Source organism: Cimex lectularius, unplaced genomic scaffold, assembly GCF_000648675.2.
Source record: "Cimex lectularius strain Harlan isolate CLEC.00 unplaced genomic scaffold, Clec_2.1 scaffold355, whole genome shotgun sequence".
Lineage (NCBI taxonomy): Eukaryota > Metazoa > Arthropoda > Insecta > Hemiptera > Cimicidae > Cimex > Cimex lectularius.
Window position 1 is genome coordinate 318,992 of NW_019392930.1, and position 20,653 is coordinate 339,644.

General features: G+C 38.4%; 3 protein-coding genes across 3 annotated transcripts; 2 read left to right on the forward strand and 1 right to left on the reverse strand.

Moving 5' to 3' along the window:
• The first annotated feature begins 442 nt into the window (after nt 1–442).
• Nucleotides 443–1,459, forward strand: LOC112127875. Its single transcript, XM_024229370.1, has one exon. The coding sequence runs from the start codon at nt 443–445 to the stop codon at nt 1,457–1,459; it is 1,017 nt and encodes a 338-aa protein (XP_024085138.1).
• Nucleotides 1,460–9,377: 7,918 nt separating this feature from the next.
• On the forward strand, nt 9,378–11,840 carry LOC106673009 (protein ALP1-like). Its single transcript, XM_014404894.2, has 2 exons — nt 9,378–9,864; nt 10,863–11,840. The coding sequence occupies exons 1-2, from the start codon at nt 9,572–9,574 to the stop codon at nt 11,734–11,736; spliced, it is 1,167 nt and encodes a 388-aa protein (XP_014260380.1). The 5' UTR covers nt 9,378–9,571; the 3' UTR covers nt 11,737–11,840.
• A 3,440-nt stretch (nt 11,841–15,280) lies between these two features.
• LOC112127872 lies at nt 15,281–18,287 on the reverse strand. The gene has a single exon (XM_024229362.1). It carries the CDS (start codon nt 18,265–18,267, stop codon nt 17,329–17,331), a length of 939 nt encoding a protein of 312 aa, XP_024085130.1. The 5' UTR covers nt 18,268–18,287; the 3' UTR covers nt 15,281–17,328.
• Between the last annotated feature and the right edge of the window lie 2,366 nt (nt 18,288–20,653).

Below are 20,653 nucleotides of genomic sequence, written 5' to 3' on the forward strand. Positions count from 1 at the left end.
AAATAAGAGGGCGAATTGCCCAATATGTAATTGAACCAGCAAATAAATGCTCAAAGCCTGCGGCCGCGTTTATTATAGCGCAGACCGATAGGCTAGTAGCAATGCTGCAAAAAACAGCTACTGAAAATGTCTACCTTAAGGGCCTAAATGATATAAAGCGGAGTGAGGCATCTAGAGGCGCGCGGGACACTGCTGATGCAGTTGTGCAGGCATTAGTCCCGACGATCCAAAACATAGCCGAGGAACTCAGGAAGGCACCGAAAACTGGGCTGTCGCCAATTAAAAGTGTCGTAGCCGAACTAAAGCGATGTGTCGATCAAATACAAGATCAAGAAACTTCGTATATTGCGAAAAAGAGAGAAAGGATGAAAAGTACCTTACCCATGCCGCGCCAACAAGAACCTGAGCAGAATGATCCCAAACCCTCAGTAACGGAACCTACATGCCAAAAAATGAAGCCGAAAATCAATGGCTTACAGTAGTGAAAGGAAAATCTAAGCCTAAGAAAAAGCAGCAACCTGCGACTGAGGCAGGAAGCAAACCCGGTAGGGATAGAGCATCCCTTATGAAAAAAGCAAGGGAAGCGATCGATAATGAGGCTAAAGTAGTCTTTATCGATCCGCGGGAGAATATGGACCCTCAAGAGGTCCTTAAGAAGGTCAAAGATATCATCAACCCTAGGGTAACACGAATCCGGATTGATGATATAAGGATAACAGCAAAGGGCGGAGTAGCCGTCAAGGTGGATGCCCCGGATGACCGACAAACCCTACTCGCCAATGAGGCACTTAGCCAGGCAGGCCTTAATGTGCGAACGGCGGGCAAACGTAACCCGAGACTGTTACTCTTGCGCGTCCCCAAGGAGACCCAGCCGGAGGATCTAATTGAGCAGTTGTCGGCGAACAACAGCCAGGAGGATGCCTGGGAAAAGACTAAAATTCGGCCCTTGTTCACCCTAAAATATGGTAGCGGCACCAGAAAAGAGCCCACCTACGTGTCGTGGGTTATCGAGGTGGACCCGCGAACATGGAAAGTAGCGAATGACCGTGGTAAGGCATACCTGGACTACCAGGTTTGCGTAGCCAAAGATTATACAGGAGTGACCAGGTGCTACAATTGCCAGCTATATGGGCATGTAGCAGCAGTATGCCCAAAGAAAGACCCAGTCTGTGGCATTTGTTCGGATCCCCACGATACGCGGCAGTGCCCGCGGGAGAAGACGCGGTGCGTCCATTGCCATAGATTGGGCAAGGCTAGTGACCACCATGTAGGATCCCTGCAATGTGAGGCACACGCTCGAGCTATTGCGAGAGCTTGGTATGCCACGGACCGGGGGGAAATACTAGACACTGACGATAAGCAGCAAAGCCCTATCGAACAACACAAGCAGGATGCAGCCCTTGGGACCACGGACATGGATACGATAGAGGAAGGCCTTCCCCAAAGAGCTAATCAATGATTGGCCAGCTACCAAAAGAAAATATGTATCGTATTTGTATTTTAATTGTTTTGTATTTTAATTGTTTTTGTATTTTAAATTGTTTTTGTATTTTAATTGTTTTTGTATTTTAATTATTTTGTATTTTAATTGTTTAATTGTGTAATTTTATTATTATTATTATTCTTCCTCCCTCACTGGATTATAGAAATCAGCGTTACATTCACGTACATCAAGAAATGCAAGGGAAAGGCCATACCTCCTCCACCTGAATAATAGATACCCCTACGAGCCGCCTCCGCGAGGCCCATCCCGGACACAATTTGTGACGAAGAGCTCGGCAGGTGGAGTTGAGATGCGACCGTTAAAAGAATATAGCGAATAAAGACAAAATAGAACAGGAGTGGGGAGAAGAACGAGCATAATATTTATTTATTTTTATAATTTATTATATATATATATGGTNATTTTTTGCACATCATGAAACATATTTATAAAAGTATTTACTAGAAATACTTTATTTTACATTTTTTGCACATCATGAAACATATTTATAAAAGTATTTACAACATGGAATTAAATCCGTCTGTCGTTGGAGATAGTTGTAAACGAGAAGAAAACAAATGAGAAGAAAAAAAGCATATATAAAGCAGGAGTGTGTATGACAAAAAAAAAGAAAATAAGGAAAAATAGAAGATTTAAAGGAAACTTGTTACTTCTTGAGAATTAATACTGTTACGGTCCAAACCTCACGCAGGTGGCCAGCCGGTCAGTGGTGAAGGGGGTGGGTTAATGGAAGGAAAAAAAAAGTAAACGAAAGGAATAAAAATGTTGGGCTCCAGTCGTTCTCCCTTTTGTGTCCAGAGGAAACAAAAGAAGAAGCGACAAAAATAATAATAATAATAATAATATAAAGAGAAAAAAAAATGTAGATAAGAAACGGGAACTAAATTTTAATGAAGAAAGAAAACCGGAAAGGCATAGGAAGAGAGAAAGAGAGGTGAAAAGGAAAAAAAAATATTTGGTCGTAGAGGTTCCACGGTTGGGAGTCAGCGACTCTATCCACACTGCCACCGAGGTCTGATGACGGAGCTCCTTCCGTTGGTCTTGAAGCCGCGCGGACCCTTAAAAATTACTCATAATAACACTAATAATACAGGTAAAATAGATAAATAACAGATAGATCCCTTAATACAATTTATTTAAAAACAAAAAAAAAGCCTTTTTTTTTCTCTTATAACTAAAGTAACAACGCTAAACTAAAAGAAATTAACTTAGTACTAATGTCCTCACCAGCAAAAAGAAATCATGAACAATAAAAAAAAGGTACCTCTCATAGTTAGAACATAAAATACTTTAATTAGCAACTAATAACAACGTGTGTATACACGCTTCACGATCGTTTATTGAGTCCTACACCGATCTTCGTCTTTGTTGAAACACGAGGACTTAAAGTCAGGCCTGACCACCACCACACAAACACACTTATCTGTGGATGAAGTATTTCCTCCTTTACTTCGTTCTCTCTTGAAAAATCACCAGCGAGCTTGATCCGTCCGTGTCGCCACGCCGACCTGACCTAACTCGTCTCTCTCCACTCCTCCTCTCGACTCCGGTCCCTTCCAAACCATCGCGCGGGTCGTTCGAATGTTCCTTCACTTTTCAAGCAGAGAGTACTTTAAATTTTATCCCCTTTTTTTGTTCCTCTTAAAAAAAGGGGTAACAATACATTATAGAACACCTTATAATTAATTTCATAGTGTCGACAATCATTGCATATCTAAAAGCCAACCAAGCTAAGCGTTTCCTATATTTAAACCGGAAATTTTTCCAATTCTTTTTCGAGCAGTGATTTGTTTGAAAGCACGTAAGTAGTAGTAGCATTTAGTACGTCCAGGGTTCTCTGTGATTTCACTAGGTTTATCCATGTTGTTGGGTTACAATCTCAGATTAAAAACAAGTTGCTGTTAACACAAACTATTATTATGCGAATCGGTGCAGGACAATTATTGTATAAAGATAAGATTTAATGATGGAAAATGAACAAGCGTAAAAGAGATCTTATAGGGAATTGTATAAAATTATCGAAATGCAAATTGAAAAAGGCCTCCACACACTGTCATTTGGTAGTCTTTCTCAAGCGATACGGTCCCTGGTAATTTGTTAATAAGCGGCTTTTTGCTAGTGTGTACTTGTTGTCGTCAGTTGATGAAACAATGTCCCAAATATTTTCGACGACGTTTAAATCTAATTGAGCAATGAGATAGTTAAATTTAGTTTGTTCCTGTGTTACGCCAGATAATTGAAATTGTGCTTCCACCTGGTAGAACCATATTTCTGGTTTGTCTGCCCAGAATGGAGGGATCTTGACGCTAACCCTTTCTATGAAGTTGGATTGATTGTGAGGTCGTTTGGTCCGGATTATTGATGAGTGTTTTCGTTGTTAGCCATTTTGTGTTTCTTACTGATCCAATTAAATACTGAACAAGAAAAAGATTTAAAAAAAGAAGAATGAAACTCGCGTCGAGGTCACCAATGTGGGTAGATACAGTTTGAGTAACCACGCACTACTCGTTTGCACAACAATTTATTTATTTAAACGCTACAAGATCAAACGCACGTTCTTCCGCCCGCTTCGTGCTTCTCTGCTATTCTCGTCTCTCGCCACGTGCTATTCCAGCAGTGTTGCCCCACACACTTCGCTCCATTTGTGGTAATTGCTCTTGGTAATCCGAACCTTGCAAATAACTCTTGCAGTTTTTCTTTTACGACTGCTGCTGTCACTAACGTTACAAAAAGATTTTCGATCCATTTTGATGTTGAATCCATTACAACTAGACAACAGTGGTTGCGGTTGATCAGTCCTAAAACATCAACATGAAGCCTTGTCCAAGTTGTTAATAGCCATGATTATGGCTGAAGAATGGATTTCGGAGGGTTTCCCTAAATCTGCAGCAAACTTCGCAATCTTAGATACGTTTTCAATGTCGTTATCCAATGAAGGCTACCAGAAATATGAACGAGCTAGACTCTTCATCTTTGTTGATCCAAAATGATTTGCATGAAGCTCTCGTAGAACTGTTTCTCGAAATTTCTGGGGGATAATAACACGGTAACCCCACATCAGACATCCTTTCTCCGCGGTGAGTTCTTTATCCCGTCGAATAAATGGATCGTAACCCATTTCTTTTGGTAGTCTATAGCCTTGAACAACACTGTTAACCACTTTTGATAACGTTGGATGCGTATATGTCGTCGAATTTCCATGGCCATTTCACTACAATTTTTGTTATTTTGTAAAATTGTGAGTGAAATGAGCTGTCTGTCAAGATATTCGCAGTTTTGTCTGTCTCGCTAGGTTCATGTTTGCATAACCATTTTAAACTTTCATGTATTGCTAGCATCTCAGCCTGGTTGTTAGAACACCAATCATAATTAATCCCATTTCTCCCATAGATAACGCTGCTGCAACATACTAGGCCATTTATTTGACTGCCGTCTGTGTATATATAGAGCAGGGGTGGCCAAGCTCCTTGATAGTCCGAGCTATTTTTCAAAATTTGAAATTTTTCGCGAGCCGCAATTAAATACGTATTTAAAAGGTATGCAAAAAAGGTATTAAATTTTTTTTTACAGAAATCATATTTATTGAAAACATAAATAAAAGTACAAAATATGTGTATTGAATTTAAATATTAAAAATTAAACACATTTATTTTATTTCTCTTGATAATTCTTTAAAATTTGGTGAATAATTGGTCACAGCACTTCTCAGTAATTCTTTGAAATGCTGGTTAGTTAATACTGATCGGTGTTTGGATTTCACGAATTTTAAAGTGGAATAAAATTATTCACATAAGTAAGTTGTTCCGAATATTGAAATAATTCGACAAGCCGCCTTTTTTAATTCAGGATACTTCGGTTCTGGTACAAATTTCCAAAATTCAGTAATCGACGTCGACTTATATTTTAATTGTAGAGCTTGACCTTCTTGCATCTCTATTAATTCTAATTCTCCAGATGCTTTTTGGGTCATAATTATTTTGGAAATGGAAAACTCACCTTGAATTATGTTAATTTCAAATGGAAGTTAAATAATCGCTCGATGAAGAAGACTTTTTAAAAAGAGAGAATAAACTTTATTATCAAGAACTGTACAATGTTTAATGTTAAACCGACAGAGTGACGGGTAGGAGGCTATCGTAAGAGTGAGACATTGATATTTTGAGATTAGGGTTTTTATACTAGTTTTAAGTGGTGCTCCTTAAGATGACGAATGGCCGTCTGGACTCGCCAGGCATTGTTGACATGTTGGTTTTTTAAAAGGCGTTTTGCTATTTCATAACTTTTTAAGAGGTGCTCCTTAAGTTGATGAATGGCCATCTGGACCCGAAGTTCGAAGCTCCTGCGAGAAAAAAGGTAGTCTTGAAAAAGCGGACGATGCAGGTGTTGGCTGAGCGTTTTCATCTTGACGGACTTCATGTGTTGATTCCATCTCGTGTGACGATTGAAAAGTTTTCTTACGACGCCAGCAGAGAAAAGCATACGTGGGGACGGCTAATATTAGGCCGATAGATATTATAATATAAATGTAAATATTTAAAAACCTTGAGGGAGTTTCCTCTAAAAGTTCAAATGGTTGCATTTTTATATTTACAACATGTAAATTTTCAAAAGATATGTTGGTTTTTACTTGGTTAGACACATCTGCTATTGTTAACAAAACTTTAGTTTCTTTAAAAATTGGTATCGTCTTTACATTTAACAATCTTTCGTTGCTACTTAATTTCATTAGGCTAGTATTCGTTAGGAATACAGTTTCATTAGTATTATTTCTAATAATTACAATTTTCTTAGTCTTATATGCTAAATAATGGTCGGTAAAAGGTACATATTTTATAAATGGTTCACTTGATGTAAAAACAGACTTACAATTAGAACTATTTTCGTTTGTTAATATTTGTTTTATACAATTATTATTGATTTTTGATTTATTTGTACAATACGTAAAGTTATTAATTTCTATGCACGTCGCCGTGAATAGATCATCCTTCGCCTTGAGTATTAAGGGTGGATAAGTGTATATTGTAGTTGCTTGGGAGTTTTTAAGAACTGGATAGGATAGCAAGAAATAGGTATCAAAGGTTTGGCTTTGTAAAGGAACCTCAATAAAATAGTAGATATTATTGTCAACAAAAGAGCAATGCACTTTAGTTAGTTGCCAAAGCGTACTAAGATCTGGTGATATAAACGTAATATTTTTAGTTTCCTTTAGAAACTCAAGATCATCGTATGTCAAAATAGAAGAATGTAGCATTTTTAATTTGCAGAACTCTACAGAGTTTTCTATATCATTAATTTTATTCTCTAATAAAATCAGGTTTAGAAGGATAGCGTTATAAAGTTGGTTCCTTTCTAGTTCGTTTAAAAGGGCTTAGCCAATAATTTTATCTTTCTGTTATTTTCTTGTATGATTTTTATATCGTGATTAAATTCATCAATTAGTTTTTATTGATTGTCATTTGGCTTTCTACATTGTGTTGCAAATGAAAGGAGTTGTTCTGGATTGCATTTATGACTTTGTCGTATCTCTCTTTGTCATCAGAGTCCATGTTTCTAGTGATCCAAGAGATGGCCTTTCCTAAACCATTGAAAAGTCCTCTCTTTGGTCTTTGTGATTTTGATTTGTTTAGCATTAAGTGGTCGAATTTCTTTCGTGTGTAGAGATACAACTTTGAGAGAGATTCTGGTTTGCTAAGTTTAAATTTGAGTAAGTCTTTTACGTAATCTAGTTCTGTTTTTATCTGTTCTAAATTAATTAATTGAATAAATGAATAATATTTGTCTGTCATATGTGCTTGTGGCAGCTGTATGGCAACGATCCCAGGTCCATGCGTTAGGTCAGTAACTTGAATGGGTTCTACTCGTTGTGCCGATGTGATGAGAGTCAGCGCGATTATCAAAATTTCCATCTGTAATAGAGATAGTATTTGCAAACTTTCTCGGTCTTTTAACTAGGTTAGGATGTATTTTAAATTGTTTTTTGTGTAATGTGGCTAGTTTTGTAATGTTCGAATACTTTGCCTTTTTATATTTTGGTTTGGCTTTACCGAACTGTTTATCTTTAATATAGATTTCTCCTTCTGGAATTTCTATGTTTTCTCTCATTTGATTTAACTTATTTGTTCTGACTTCCTTCTCCTTTTCAATTTGTTCTTTTATTGTTTTAATCACAAGTTGCCTATCGTCATGATATTCTTTCACTTTTTGTTCAAGAATAATATCTTCCGAATAGGTGTTTTCTCTTGGTCCATAGGTTATTTCATTTGGTGTCATTTTTAGATTTGAAATTATAGTATTATTGTAGGCTATTAAGGCAAGTCTCAAAGTTTTAACTAACAGGTAAATTTTGTCATGTTTTATTATGTTCATGATTTCTGTGAGTGTCGAATGAGCCTTGTTTATTAAACCGTTCGAGTCAGAATGATTCGGTGTAGTGTAATGCGTTTCGACGTTATTATATTTGAGGAAATTTTCGATTAGTTTATTTTTAAATTCGGTGCCATTATCAAATTGGATTATTTTAGGATAAGGGAACATTGTTAGGTATTGTTCTAAACACATTATTTCATTGGCGTTTGCCGCTTTTATTAAGTACGCAGATAATCTTTTAGAAAAACAATCTATTAATGTAAATATCAGTTTCCCATTGAAATGAAAAACGTCACCCTGCAATTTTTCAAAAGGCATTTTGGGTGTCGGAGTAATTTCATAAACTTGTCGGATTGGTCGCCTATCGTACTTAATTTCTTTGCACAGTGCGCTATTATTAATTATTTTCGTTGTCTCTTCCAGCATCTTCGGCCAATAATACCTTCTTATTATCTGTTGGTAGACTTTGTGAATTCCTCTATGAGCGGTTTTTCCTATATGATAATTTAGGATTATCTCTTCTCGCTCAGAGGGGTCTATAACGTCTAACCTTTTTTTGAAGTACCTTTTGATTTTTACTGTAGGAAATTCTCCTTAATACTGCGGGTTAGTTGATTAAATATTTGATCATATATTCTTTCGTCTACGGCCTTTTCTATGGCTGGAGAACAATATACTCCATACGTCTTCCCTGGCTGCAAGAATTCCATACAATTCTCTTCTAAGTCATTAGAATGTGGATATTGTGTGAACCAAAGATATCTGTTTTTATTAAAAGGTATCTGTAGCATAATGTTATTTTCCGGTCTTCCTCTTGTTATAATAATTTGATGTTTTTCAACGTTTACGCATTTAGTCCGGTCGTCAATAATGAATATTTGGTCGTCCGAGGATTCTTTCGAATGCTGTGTTTGCAAACTGTTTACGTCGTCTTTATTTTGTTCATTGAATAGGACTTCATCGACTACATCGTCGGGATCCGGAGTAGGTTTTTCAATTGCGTTTATGGGCTGTGTAACCGGGGGATTACGGGACAGAGCGTCTGCTACAAAATTTGTTTTGCCTTCGACATATTTGACGTCGAAGTCAAAATTTGCCAATTGTAGTTTCCATCTTATTAACCTTGAGTTTGGTTCTTTAAGGTTGTGCAGCCATTGCAATGGTTTATGGTCAGTGTGGATTGTGAAACGTCTACCGTATACGTATGGTCTGAAATATTTGCAAGCCCATACTATAGCTAATAATTCTTTTTCTATTGTTGAATAATTTTCTTCTTGCTTATTTAGTGTACGTGAAGCGTACGAAATTGGTAGATCTTTTCCATCTTTATTCTGTGATAATACGGCTCCAATAGCATAGTTGGAGGCATCAGTTGTTAGATTAAATGGCTGTTCAAAGTTAGGCATTTGCAATATCGGGTCATTCTGCAACGTTTCAATTAATGTCTGGAAGGCTTTATATTCCTCTGTAATCTGCACATTACCGTTTTTCCTTAAGGCTAACGTTAAAGGCCTTGGCACACAGAACGCGATCTGTCGCGGCGGGCAGCGATCCCGCGATCTCCTTGGCGATCGGCGATACAGCTATGCCACATGCAATGCGATATCTGTGTGAGCGAGCCAGTATTGTAGAACAAGTTCGCAGTAAGGTTCTCTAAAATGTATATACTACAATACTACTACTATACATTACTAAAATGTAATGAGTAGTTCTGACGAAGAGGAATTCTTGCTTCTTTTCGCGTTAGTACAGAGTACCAGCACAAGAAGACGATTTTGGGTGCACCCAATAAATCAAAGGAGAGAAGAACTTGGTGAATACCACCGTCTCTGTCGTGAACTACATTCTCATGAAGACAGGTTTTTTTCATATTTTCGCATGTCGAGGCAAAGTTTTGAGGAGCTACATGAAGTACTGCGACCCAGGATTGAGAGGATCACTACGAATTGGAGAAGACCTATTGAAACAAGAGAAAGATTAGCCGTAACTTTGAGGTAAGTTTAACAAAAAATATCTACTCGTATCTATGTAGTTCAAACGAATTTATTTATTTCAATTTGACCGATTATAAATTACAAATATGTAATGGAATTATTTTTTTCTAATTTAACTGAAAATGGGACCCATAAGTTTCATATAATTCACGAGCATTTCCAAACGAAGAATTGGCTGAAGAAGAGGGAATGGAGTTCAAGCTCTGGTAAGTAGGGAACGTATCGCCTGACGCAAATGCCGTTGATGAGGAATGTGAAGAGTCCGAGTGAAGTGGTGACTGGGGTGTGGACAGCACAGGCCTTTGAGAGTGTGCTTCAAGCTCTCTCATTTCGGTTCGTGCAAAAAGTGTAGCCAATTCCATTTTCAACATTGCCTGAGTAGCAGGCTGGAATGTTCTGAACGTGTCAGCATAACTAAGAAATAAATGGTCTATGCCATCGTACTCACGTTTAGCAGCCTTGTTATTAAGATAATTAATCACTTTGTCAACCTCTGTAATGTGGGACGTGTCTTTAGCTGTAGGTGCAGCTTTTCGTTTTTGCGATAATGGAGGAGGCATGTTTGGAGAAACTGGAGTTTTTTGTATTTTGTTTTCCTCACTTACACGTTCAAGATCTTCATGTTACTTATCTTCGATTTCAGCAGTTTGTATATTGCTGGTTGCGGGACGCATTTGAAGTGTTTCATCCAAAAATTGCATATATTCACTCCATGGCCATTTCTGATACTTTTTGGCCTGTCCCGTTTTACCTATTACGCTTTTCTTAAATCTCAGATAACAATCTCGTAAATTTTTCCATTTCCCCTTAGCTGCATCACCTGAAAAAAATAAAAAAATGATTTACATATACATAATAATGGTTCAGAAGTAGTTTTGTGTTGTAGGTACAAAAAAATTTAACTAAAATAATAGTACTAAAAAAGCGGATGAATGAATGTTGCTGAATACTCAATTGTACAATTGTAATTTGATCTATCTATCTATCTATCTTTTCAGGTATCTGGCAACAGGCGACAGTCACCAGACAATCGCTTTTTCGTTTCGTCTGGGACGTTCAACTGTTTCCAAAATTGTGAGAGAAGTCTGTCGAGAAATATGGAATGCTTTACAGCCAATTCATTTGCCTGCTCCCACAACGCAACTGTGGAAAAAAGCAGAGGAAGGTTTTTCATCTTTATGGGGTTTTCCAAACTGTATTGGAAGCATAGATGGAAAACACATAAAATTAAAATGTCCCAAGAAGAGTGGATCCAAGTTCTTTTGTTACAAAAATCATTTTTCACAAGTTCTTCTGGCGGTAGTAGACCCACTCTACAAGTTTATGGTAGTTGATGTTGGAAGTTACGGGCGACATAGTGACAGTGCTATTTTTGAGAATTCAGCTTTCTACCGGCAGTACATTTATGAAAAAACAATTCTCTCCCCAAAACCACTTCCTGGCACAGATACCCCAGTTCCTCACGTTATTGTTGGTGATGAAGGGTTTGCACTACAACCTTACCTAATGAGACCGTATCCCAAAGCCACTATGATCTCCGATTCAAGAAAAAAAATTTTCAATGCACAGCTCAGTCGAGCACGTCGTGTAGTTGAAAATGCGTTTGGTATATTGGCTATGAAATGGCGAGTATTTTTAAGACCAATCGAAACAGATGAATCAACTGCAGAATGGATAGTTAAAGCAGCTTGCTGTTTGCATAACTACATTATGATAAAGAATGATGGAGAACAACATTCAAGTAATGAGGAAATGGAAGAAGTCTCAGGGCCTATGAAAGCTTTGGAACGAACATTGCCTACCAATCGAAGATCAACAGCTACAGCAATTCAAATCCGTGAACAGTTTGCTGATTATTTTGCTGCTCGATAATAAATTATTTTTATATTTAAATTAGGTAACACAGTAATGTATTTTAACAAACTGTTGAAACACCATTGTTTTGAAGTGTAGAAAAGAAGATATTTGTACTTACTAGTTATATTCAGCTCTTGTCCAATCATGGCCCATGTTTCTGCCTTTTTCACGACATTTTTGTAGTGGTGGTGTGATGTGTCGTACAAATACACGTATTTTCTCACTTTTTCTATGAAAATTTCAGTTATTTCATCTCCCATCTTGAAACTGGATCGCCGGATCGCGTAATGTTTTTTGTAATTTTGCACAGGTATATCGCCTGTCGCCGCGATCAAGACTGGATCGCTGTGATAGGTCGCCCTGTGTGTGAGACAGGGATGATGCAATATTTCATCATACAACCATATCGCCGGATCGCGGCGGTCAGTGATCGCTGCCCGCCGCGACAGATCGCGTTCTGTGTGCCAAGGCCTTTAAGGCCTTTAAAGGTTTAGCGATTTGTGCATAATTCTTGATCATTTTCCTATAATATCCCGTCAATCCAAGAAATTGTTTTATTTGTTTTTGGTTTTTTGGGATAGGGAATTTGGAAATTGCTTCAAGTTTTTCAGGGTTAGGACGGATGCCTTTATCAGATATTATGTGTCCTAAGAACAACAATTCTTTCTTGAAGAATTCAGTCTTGTCCAATTGGATCTTTAAGTTGTATTGTCTTAGTTTCTCAAGTACACTTTTAATATGTTTCAAGTGTTCAGTCAGACTGTCTGAGAAGATGATGATGTCGTCCATATAGGCTAGAACGTTTGGAATTCTCGCGAATATTGTGTTCATGGCTCTCTGGAAGGTAGGTGGAGCATTTTTTAAGCCGAAGGGCATTCGCAGAAACTCGAAATGACCATCTTCCGTAGAGAACGCCGTTTTTGGGACAGATTCCGGGTCCATTTCTATTTGATGGAATCCCGAAGCGAGATCTATTGCCGAAAAATAGGATGCGCGGCCTATTTTGCCAAAAAGATCTTCAATGTTTGGTAATGGAAATTTATCCTCTACAGTTTTATTATTTAATTTTCTGTAGTCTATTACCATTCTAATTTTTCTTTTTCCAGAAGCGTCGGCTTTCTTAGGTACTACCCAAATCGGGCTATTGAAAGGCGAAATGGAATGTTGTATTATTTTATTTTCAAGTAATTTGTCAATTTCTACTTGAACATCTTTGCGGTACACTTGGGGGTACCTATAATTTCTGGAATACACTGGTTTGTCATCAGTGGTTAATATTTTATGCTTTAGTAAATTTGTAGAACTTAGAGTATCATTTTCTCTTTTTATGATTTCGGGGTATTCTTTTAATAATTTTATTATATTAAATTTTTCTTCGGAGTTCATATGCTCCGTTCTAATTAGCTCGGATATTTCTTCCCTTATTTCTTCTGAAGCCACAGCTTTCGACTTTTTGGGGCAATTGGCCACTAATGAGTCGGCATAGCTCATAGAAGTGCTTGTTTTGTCGATGTCCATAGGTTCGGGGCAAATGGCCATTACCTGTTTGGATTCATCGCACATCACTTCGTTCTTCTTGGCTTCGACATTTATATTTTTTCTTATCTTTTTAAAATATTTATTATTTACTTCTGGTGGCTCGAAAGAGAATCTCAATGGAATCGTGCCACCATCATAAGAAATAATCTTATTGTTTAGGTCTATTTTTACGCCTAGCTTCTGCATGGTTTTATATCCTTACAAAACTTGGTATTTATCCGAAAATGGGAAGAGATGAAATTTCGCAATCTCTGGCTTTTTGAAAGTGATTGAAAGATCTAAATTGCAGGATTTTTCTCCGTCTTTCCTTCCTGTGGGAGTTGAAATTATAAAAGGGTCATTGTTTAAGATTATGTTTTCGGGTACAGCGTGTGGATTGATATAATTTTCTGACGATCCAGTGTCAATTAGCCATTTGGATCCAAACCTATCAACAAAATGTGGTAGGGACTGAGAGATGGAGTTTATTTGATATTCGGGGGGCTGCCTTTCGATTCTTTGCCGAGTTCTAAAAAATGATCAAATTTTTCTGTCAATGTGTGGATGTTGTGCTCTAATCTGTTAATTCTGTCTCTCGAGACATGGTTTGTTTTTGCCTTTACGTAGTGTGTTAACTCGTAGGGGGACCTCAACTCTGATATTCGAGGTTTTCTCACCGATCGCATAGAGACTGTGTTCTGAGAATCGTGTTTAGTGAATGGTCTTGGCCTATTAAAAGGGCGATTAGGATCGTTGCAATTGTCTGGTTTTTTGAAGTGTTGACTATGATAATTATTAGAGTGAAATTTGTGTCTGTTGTCAAACGTATTGTTAAAGTATTTGGATTGATTGCTGTTGATGTGAAAATGTTTAGGACCACTAGAGAAAGCTTGTACTTTCGAGAGCAACAAAGAACATTTGTTATACATTGTGCTTCTTACATCATCCAAAGACTCGGGGTTAAAAATCATAATGTGGTTGCTTAGGGCAGGGGGTAAACATTTGTATATATGAAATATTATTTCTTTGTCTATTCTGCTAATTAGTTCTTTAAGGACTTCTGAGCTTAATCCGTCTAATTTAAGTCGGATGTAGACAAGATTTCGCAAACCCTGAACTCTGTTCACAAATTCTATGGGGGATTCTTTTGGGTTTGATCTAGTACGCATAACTTCTTCTTTAAGAATTTCGTAAGATCTTGAGTCTGCAAAGTTTTCTTTTAAAATTTTAATTAGTATCAATAAATGATTTATTTCATGAGACAGGAGTACATTTCTGGCAGGGCCAACTAACTTGCTCTTTGTTTTTATAAATAAAATATTATGATTATAATCTCTTTCTACAATATTTTCAGCACAAAGGACACTATAGGCTGTTTCAAGAATTTCACAAAAAAATGCTAATTCGGAAGGGTTTCCATCAAAGAAAGGGATGTGATCATAATCCTCTTTTGCAATTTTATAATTAATTTTCTGAGACATTTTAGTGGTTATAGGTTTAGGAAAGATTAATTTGGAAGGCGAAAGATGAGGACTCACTTCGCGTTGGTGTTCTTCTTAGCCAGGCTGCTGGTTCTTCCTTCGTCTTTCTTCTGTCTTTGGCGATTTTTCACGTTGACCGCTCCTGGATGGGACAAATGGTCGCAGCTGGAGATTTCTTCGGTCTTGAATTCGTTCTTGAACCGCGATTTAAAGCAACGATATGCTCGCTAAAAATTCTCGTTGGGTCAGTTGGACACAACTGCGGGACAAATGGTCACGACTTTTTCGAATTTTAGCTTCGCGGTCCCTGTTCCGGGCGCCAGTTATGGACCCGCCAGACATCATTGACATGTTGGGCTGAGGGGCGTCGGGCGTCTGGTTATTCTATAACTTGGATTCAGAAAAAAATCAAGAGACGATTTAAAATATTTCAAGTCTTGAAATCTATTTTGGAAATCCGTCAATATTCCTTCTAGCTTTTTTATATACTCATTGAGTTTTTCTTGTTTAATATTGGAACACATTTTTTTAAATCGAGGAAAATGACAAAATGTTTTATTTTTAATGTCCTTTTGAAAAAGTTTTAATTTAGTTTGAAAACTAAATATACACTGTGAGAGGTCAGATATTATTTTATCTTTCCCCTGCAATTGTAAATTCAGTGTTTGCAAATGTTCCATGACATCAGTCAAAAACATTAAGACTTGTAACCACTCGTCATCGTCTAATTCTGAATAGGTCATTTCCTTTTCTTTTAGAAATGCAGTTATCGGATCAAACAAATCTACAAAACGATTTAATACGTTGTAGCTAGATAACCGTCTAACAATGCAAAAGAAATTAATGTCATTTGGAAGTTCTTCATCCTTTAATTCTTCAAGGAAATTTTTGAATTGTCGATGATTTTTTGCATTGGTGCGAATGTAATTTACAATGTGTAACACTGTTTTCATAACATCAGGATATTTTAAATATTTTGTAACAAGATGTTCTCGGTGAATTATGCAGTGAATCGGTATGAATTGTGGAATTTGAGAATCATCTCTTAAAAGACCGTTTTTTTACACAGCATTGCCGGAGCTCCATCAGTTGCAATGCTTACAAGTTTATTAAGAGGCACATCAAAAGTTTTCATTATGGAATCTAATGCATTTTTAATATCGACACCGCGGGTTGACTCTTGAAGTGCTACTAAATCTAATAATTAATTCTTCTTTAACAACGAACTCGGGTGAAACAAAACTTATGAAAACTGCCAATTGCGGTAGATCTGTGATATCTGTCGATTCGTCAAGGGCTAAGCTGAATGCAATACAGTTCTTCAAATCATTTTTTAAATTATATTCAAGAGATGTATTAATTGCAGTTATGCGTCGTTCGGGTGTGTGTCTCGAGATGGGAATTTGCGAAACAACTTTGTGCAATGCTGCATTATTTGGACCTAAAACTTAAAAAAGTACATCTTCCAAGTTTTTTTAAAATAAACTCTTCCCTCTCCATACGGGCGTTTTGCACGAGCAGTATTCCAGGCAATAACAAAACTGGCTCCAGCCACATTATTAGCTTGATTGCTAAAGGTCATCAAAATTGACTGTTGTTTATTTAAATTTGATTTTAAAGAAGCAAGTTTATCTGATCTTAATTTGGAATTTGGTGGATACTGATTAGAAAACTGAGGATGATTGGTTTCATAATGTCGACGTAAATTGCTAGCTTTATAATTTTTGACCGTAGAATTACAAATAACACATAATGCTTTTCCGTTGTTGTCAATAAAAAAGAAATTCTCCTCCCACTCATTATTAAAACTTCTATTTTCTTGCTCGTATTTTCTTTTTTTATTTTCGTTCTCTGTCGTTATATTTTTAAAAGAATTGGAAATGAATAAAGAAATTTAGAAAATACAAGTTTCGTGTTATTAAAACAATAACAACACGTGTTACATACTACGAAACAAATTTAGTTAACTTACTAAAAATTCCAGATTACAAATTATATCCGTAGCAAGAGTGATACAAATTGTTTCCTCCAGAGCACAATGTCAACTGTCCGTAGCAATGAAAGTTTACAAATTCAAAATTGGTCTGGAGTCGGTTCCGATTTCGCCACTGTTTATGTTCGTTCGCGCAGTTTTCGATGAGTCATATCGTTCTTAACTTGGACGGAAATGAAATTTGTTACAACGTTGCACTTAGTCTTTCATATTTGTTGTCAGTAATTTAAAAGACATTTTGAAACACATACGGAACGATGATAATTTTTAAAAATATAATAGCACAAAAATGAAAAGGGAAATCGGGTACATATCGAGAGCCACAAATAATCCTTCAAAGAGCCGCATGTGGCTCGCGAACCGCTGGTTGCCCCCCCCCCTAAAATTTTGGCATGGCTTGGTCTCCTTATCAAGGATGTACCACTGCCCTCGAAGGCGTCGACTCACGGTTCGGACAACTCTCGCTGCCAGCCCCATGGCTCTATCGACTCCTCTGCTGCACCGTTCCTGCACAAGGAGGACGTGGATCCCTTGTTGATAGGCCAAAGCACGAGCCTCAGACTTGTGGCAATTTATCTGGGCGATTTTTAACACATTTTTGCCGGTGTGGGCCCATCATTGCTCAGCCGTACGGATGGCGCCATCCTCTGTAACGTCCGTGTCCATGGTAATAGAGGCTGCGTCTTGTTTGCCTTGGTCGGCATTGCTCTTGTGCTTCCCGCCAGTATCCATGGTTTCCCCATAGTCCGTGGCGCACCAGGCTCTGGCAATGGCTCGCGCGTGCGCCTCGCACTGTAAGGAACCCACGTGATGGCTACTGTCCTTGCCCGCTCGGTGACAATGGATACTCCGTGTCGTTTCGCGTGGGCACTGCCTAGTGTCGTGGGTATCGGCGCAGATGCCGCAGACCGGGTCTTTTTTGGGGCACACCGCCGCTACGTGCCCGTACAATTGGCAATTGTAGCAGCGGATGACCCCTGTATAGTCCTTGATTGTACATGCCTGGTAGTCCAGGTAAACCTTGCCTCGGGTTGTTGCGTCTTTCCACGTGCGCGGGTCCACCTCGACTACCCAGGATAGATGCGGGGACTCTTCTCTGGTGCCGGTGCCGTACTTTAGAGTGAAAAGTGGTCGGATATTGGTCCTTTCCCAGGCTTCCTCCTGGCCATTGTTCACACACAACTGTTCTGAGAGGTCCTCCGGTTGAATCTCCTTAGGGACACGCAGGATCAATATTCTCGGATTCCGATTGCCTGGCGTCCGACCGTTAAGGCCGGCTTGGCCAAGTGCATCATTCGCTAACAGAGTTTGCCTGTCGTCCGGGGCTTCCACTTTGACCGCTACACCGCCCTCAGCAGTCATCCTTATGTCTTCGATACGGATGCACGTCACTCTAGGGTTCATAATTTTCTTCACTTTCTTAAGGACCTCCTGGGAGTCCATTTTCTCACGTGAGTCAATAAAGACTAATTTAGTATCGTTCGCGGCGGCTTCTTTCGCCTTTCTCATTAACGAAGTTCTGTCCTGAATAGGCTTGCTCTTTACAGCAGGCATTTGTCAATGTTATCTGTTGTGATGTTCAGTGAAGCTTGTTTAGTGTTTTTCTGAGGAGTTGGCTTGTCAGGTGATTTTTTTTTGTTTCTTCTGGCTACTACTGTCGACCATGTTTGTTCTGTATTTCTTTTTTCGATCTCTGAATTATTACGTCCGTTTGTATGATTGGTAGTATCCTTTTGGGGGTTGCAGGAAGCCTTTTCATTTCTTGAACTGTTCATGCCATTCTTTGTTCCGGTATTTTGCTAATACAGCATTTCAATTCAGCAACTATTCCTTTCATGGGTGTATCAACATTGCCAATAGGGTCTCGCTTTAATTCACTCGCTATGTTCTTAATCGCCGGCGTCAGCGCAGCTACAACGGCCTCAGCGGTGTTTTGTTGCGTGCGGTCATCATGCTTATCTCCTAGAGGAGCATATTTGCCCCTTAAATACGCATTTTCTTGCGCGAGCTTTTGCATAATGTTTAACAATTCATCTACCTGGGCAGTGACATAGGTTGCTGCAGGTTTAGGGCATTTATTATCTGGCGCAATCATGTATCTTATTTTTAATGCATTGTCAACTATTGCAAAACCACTGCCTTTTTTCAGTTCTTCATCCGAAGTAGAGATTTCCTGTGCACGCAGTCTCTTTCTCGCCATGTGACCATTAGTCTTTTTTGTCAGCAACTCACTATCTGTCTCCGTCTCATTGGATTCACTATGTCTGGAGCAGCCTACAGTGGTGGTAGTGTATTGAGTTGTATTACCTTGGACAAGTTTTTTCGGCTTTATCGCCCTTTTTAGCAAGGCCATTCTGGACTGGTCAGCCATGTAATCGTCTAGCGGTCTTTGATCCATTTCAGTATAGAATTTATCAGCTTTGTCTGTATTTTCTGCCATTTTAACATTAATGACAGTGTCCATACATAAGAGATGTATATATGGACACTGTAGCACGACTCCTCCTTAAATTTTTAAATTTATTTTCATTTGTTTATTATTCACAGCTGATAAGGAAAGGGAAAAAGACAAATAACCACAGGGAAAAAGGGAAAATTTCCCTCAATGCACGGGAATTTCAATCGACTAGGTGGGAGGGAATTAATCGGAGGGAAAAAGAGAATCAAGTGGGAAATATTCTCTCTCCGCTCCGTTGCTAGGTTTTGTCGTTAAAAAAACCGAAACAAAATACGAAAAATTCAGATACAAATACGAATATAGTAACGTCCTACCCGAAATCTTCTTGTAGTACAATACAGAATCTTGAAGCCTGTTGAAGGCCGAACAGTTTCCACCCGCTCACAGGCTAAACAGGCCACTTCAACCCACTAAAAATTCAGATCTCGGCGAGATCCGACACACTAACTCGCTCGAAGCCAACCGTCTGGCCTTCTTTCTTTCTACTGTTCCTAAGCCGTCGCCGGTTCTTTACAGTATCTTTCTTTGGCTATATTTTATTTGTGTAGCTTTTTTATTAAAGACGGAAGTGTTTGAACTTGGGGGTCAGAGAGAACGTGTTAGGGGGAAAAAAAAACTGTAAACTAAATTGAATTAAGAGAAAAATAATTAATACTAAAAATTGAAAGAAGAGTAAGGGAGTGACAAGTGATGCCAAAGGGATATGGACGAAGAGAAGATTACAGAAGAGGGAAATAGGAGGGAAACAAGATATTGTAATGAATAATGAAGAATGAAAAAATGATAAAGCGGGGAAGAGGACGATGACAAGAGATGTCAGGAAGGTGAAGAATCCTACAAAGATATTCAATAGGATGCCACGTGTGGCAGAAAAACAGCAAGCTGAAGAATTGTGAAGAAATTGAGAGAGCGGGGAAGGGTAGGATGACAAGAGAAGTCAGGACGATGAAGAATGCAATGGGATGCCATGTATGGCAGAAATCGGTAAGCTGAAGCATATGTGAAGAACAGGTGAGAGCGGGGAAGGGGAGGATGACAAGAGATGTCAGAAAGGTTAAGTGAAGAATAGTAATAAGATGACATGTTTAGCCGAGATCGGAAAGATATTCCGGCCTCCAAGGTTGGTCAGCCTGTAGGCATCGACCACGTGCTCAGAGACCGAATTAGTTTATCGTAAATAACTTTTGATATACTTTACCGATTTAGACGTTCGAATGCTTTCTGGAAAGCTGGTGGCAAGCCGACTCTGATGAGGTAACTTACATGTAGTGATTGCTTCAACAGCCGCTTCAATAGGTCGTCGTGTGAGGAGTACTCACGGGCACGTCCGCACACTTCGAAAGCTCAAAGGCAAACAATCCATGGTTTGGCCCCCTAACCACCCTACTACCCACTTTGGCCACAGATTTCACACCTGATTTCATCGAATAAATAAGCAAATGCGTTCTGAGTCAATTTTGCGTTAGTTGGCAAGCCCGATCC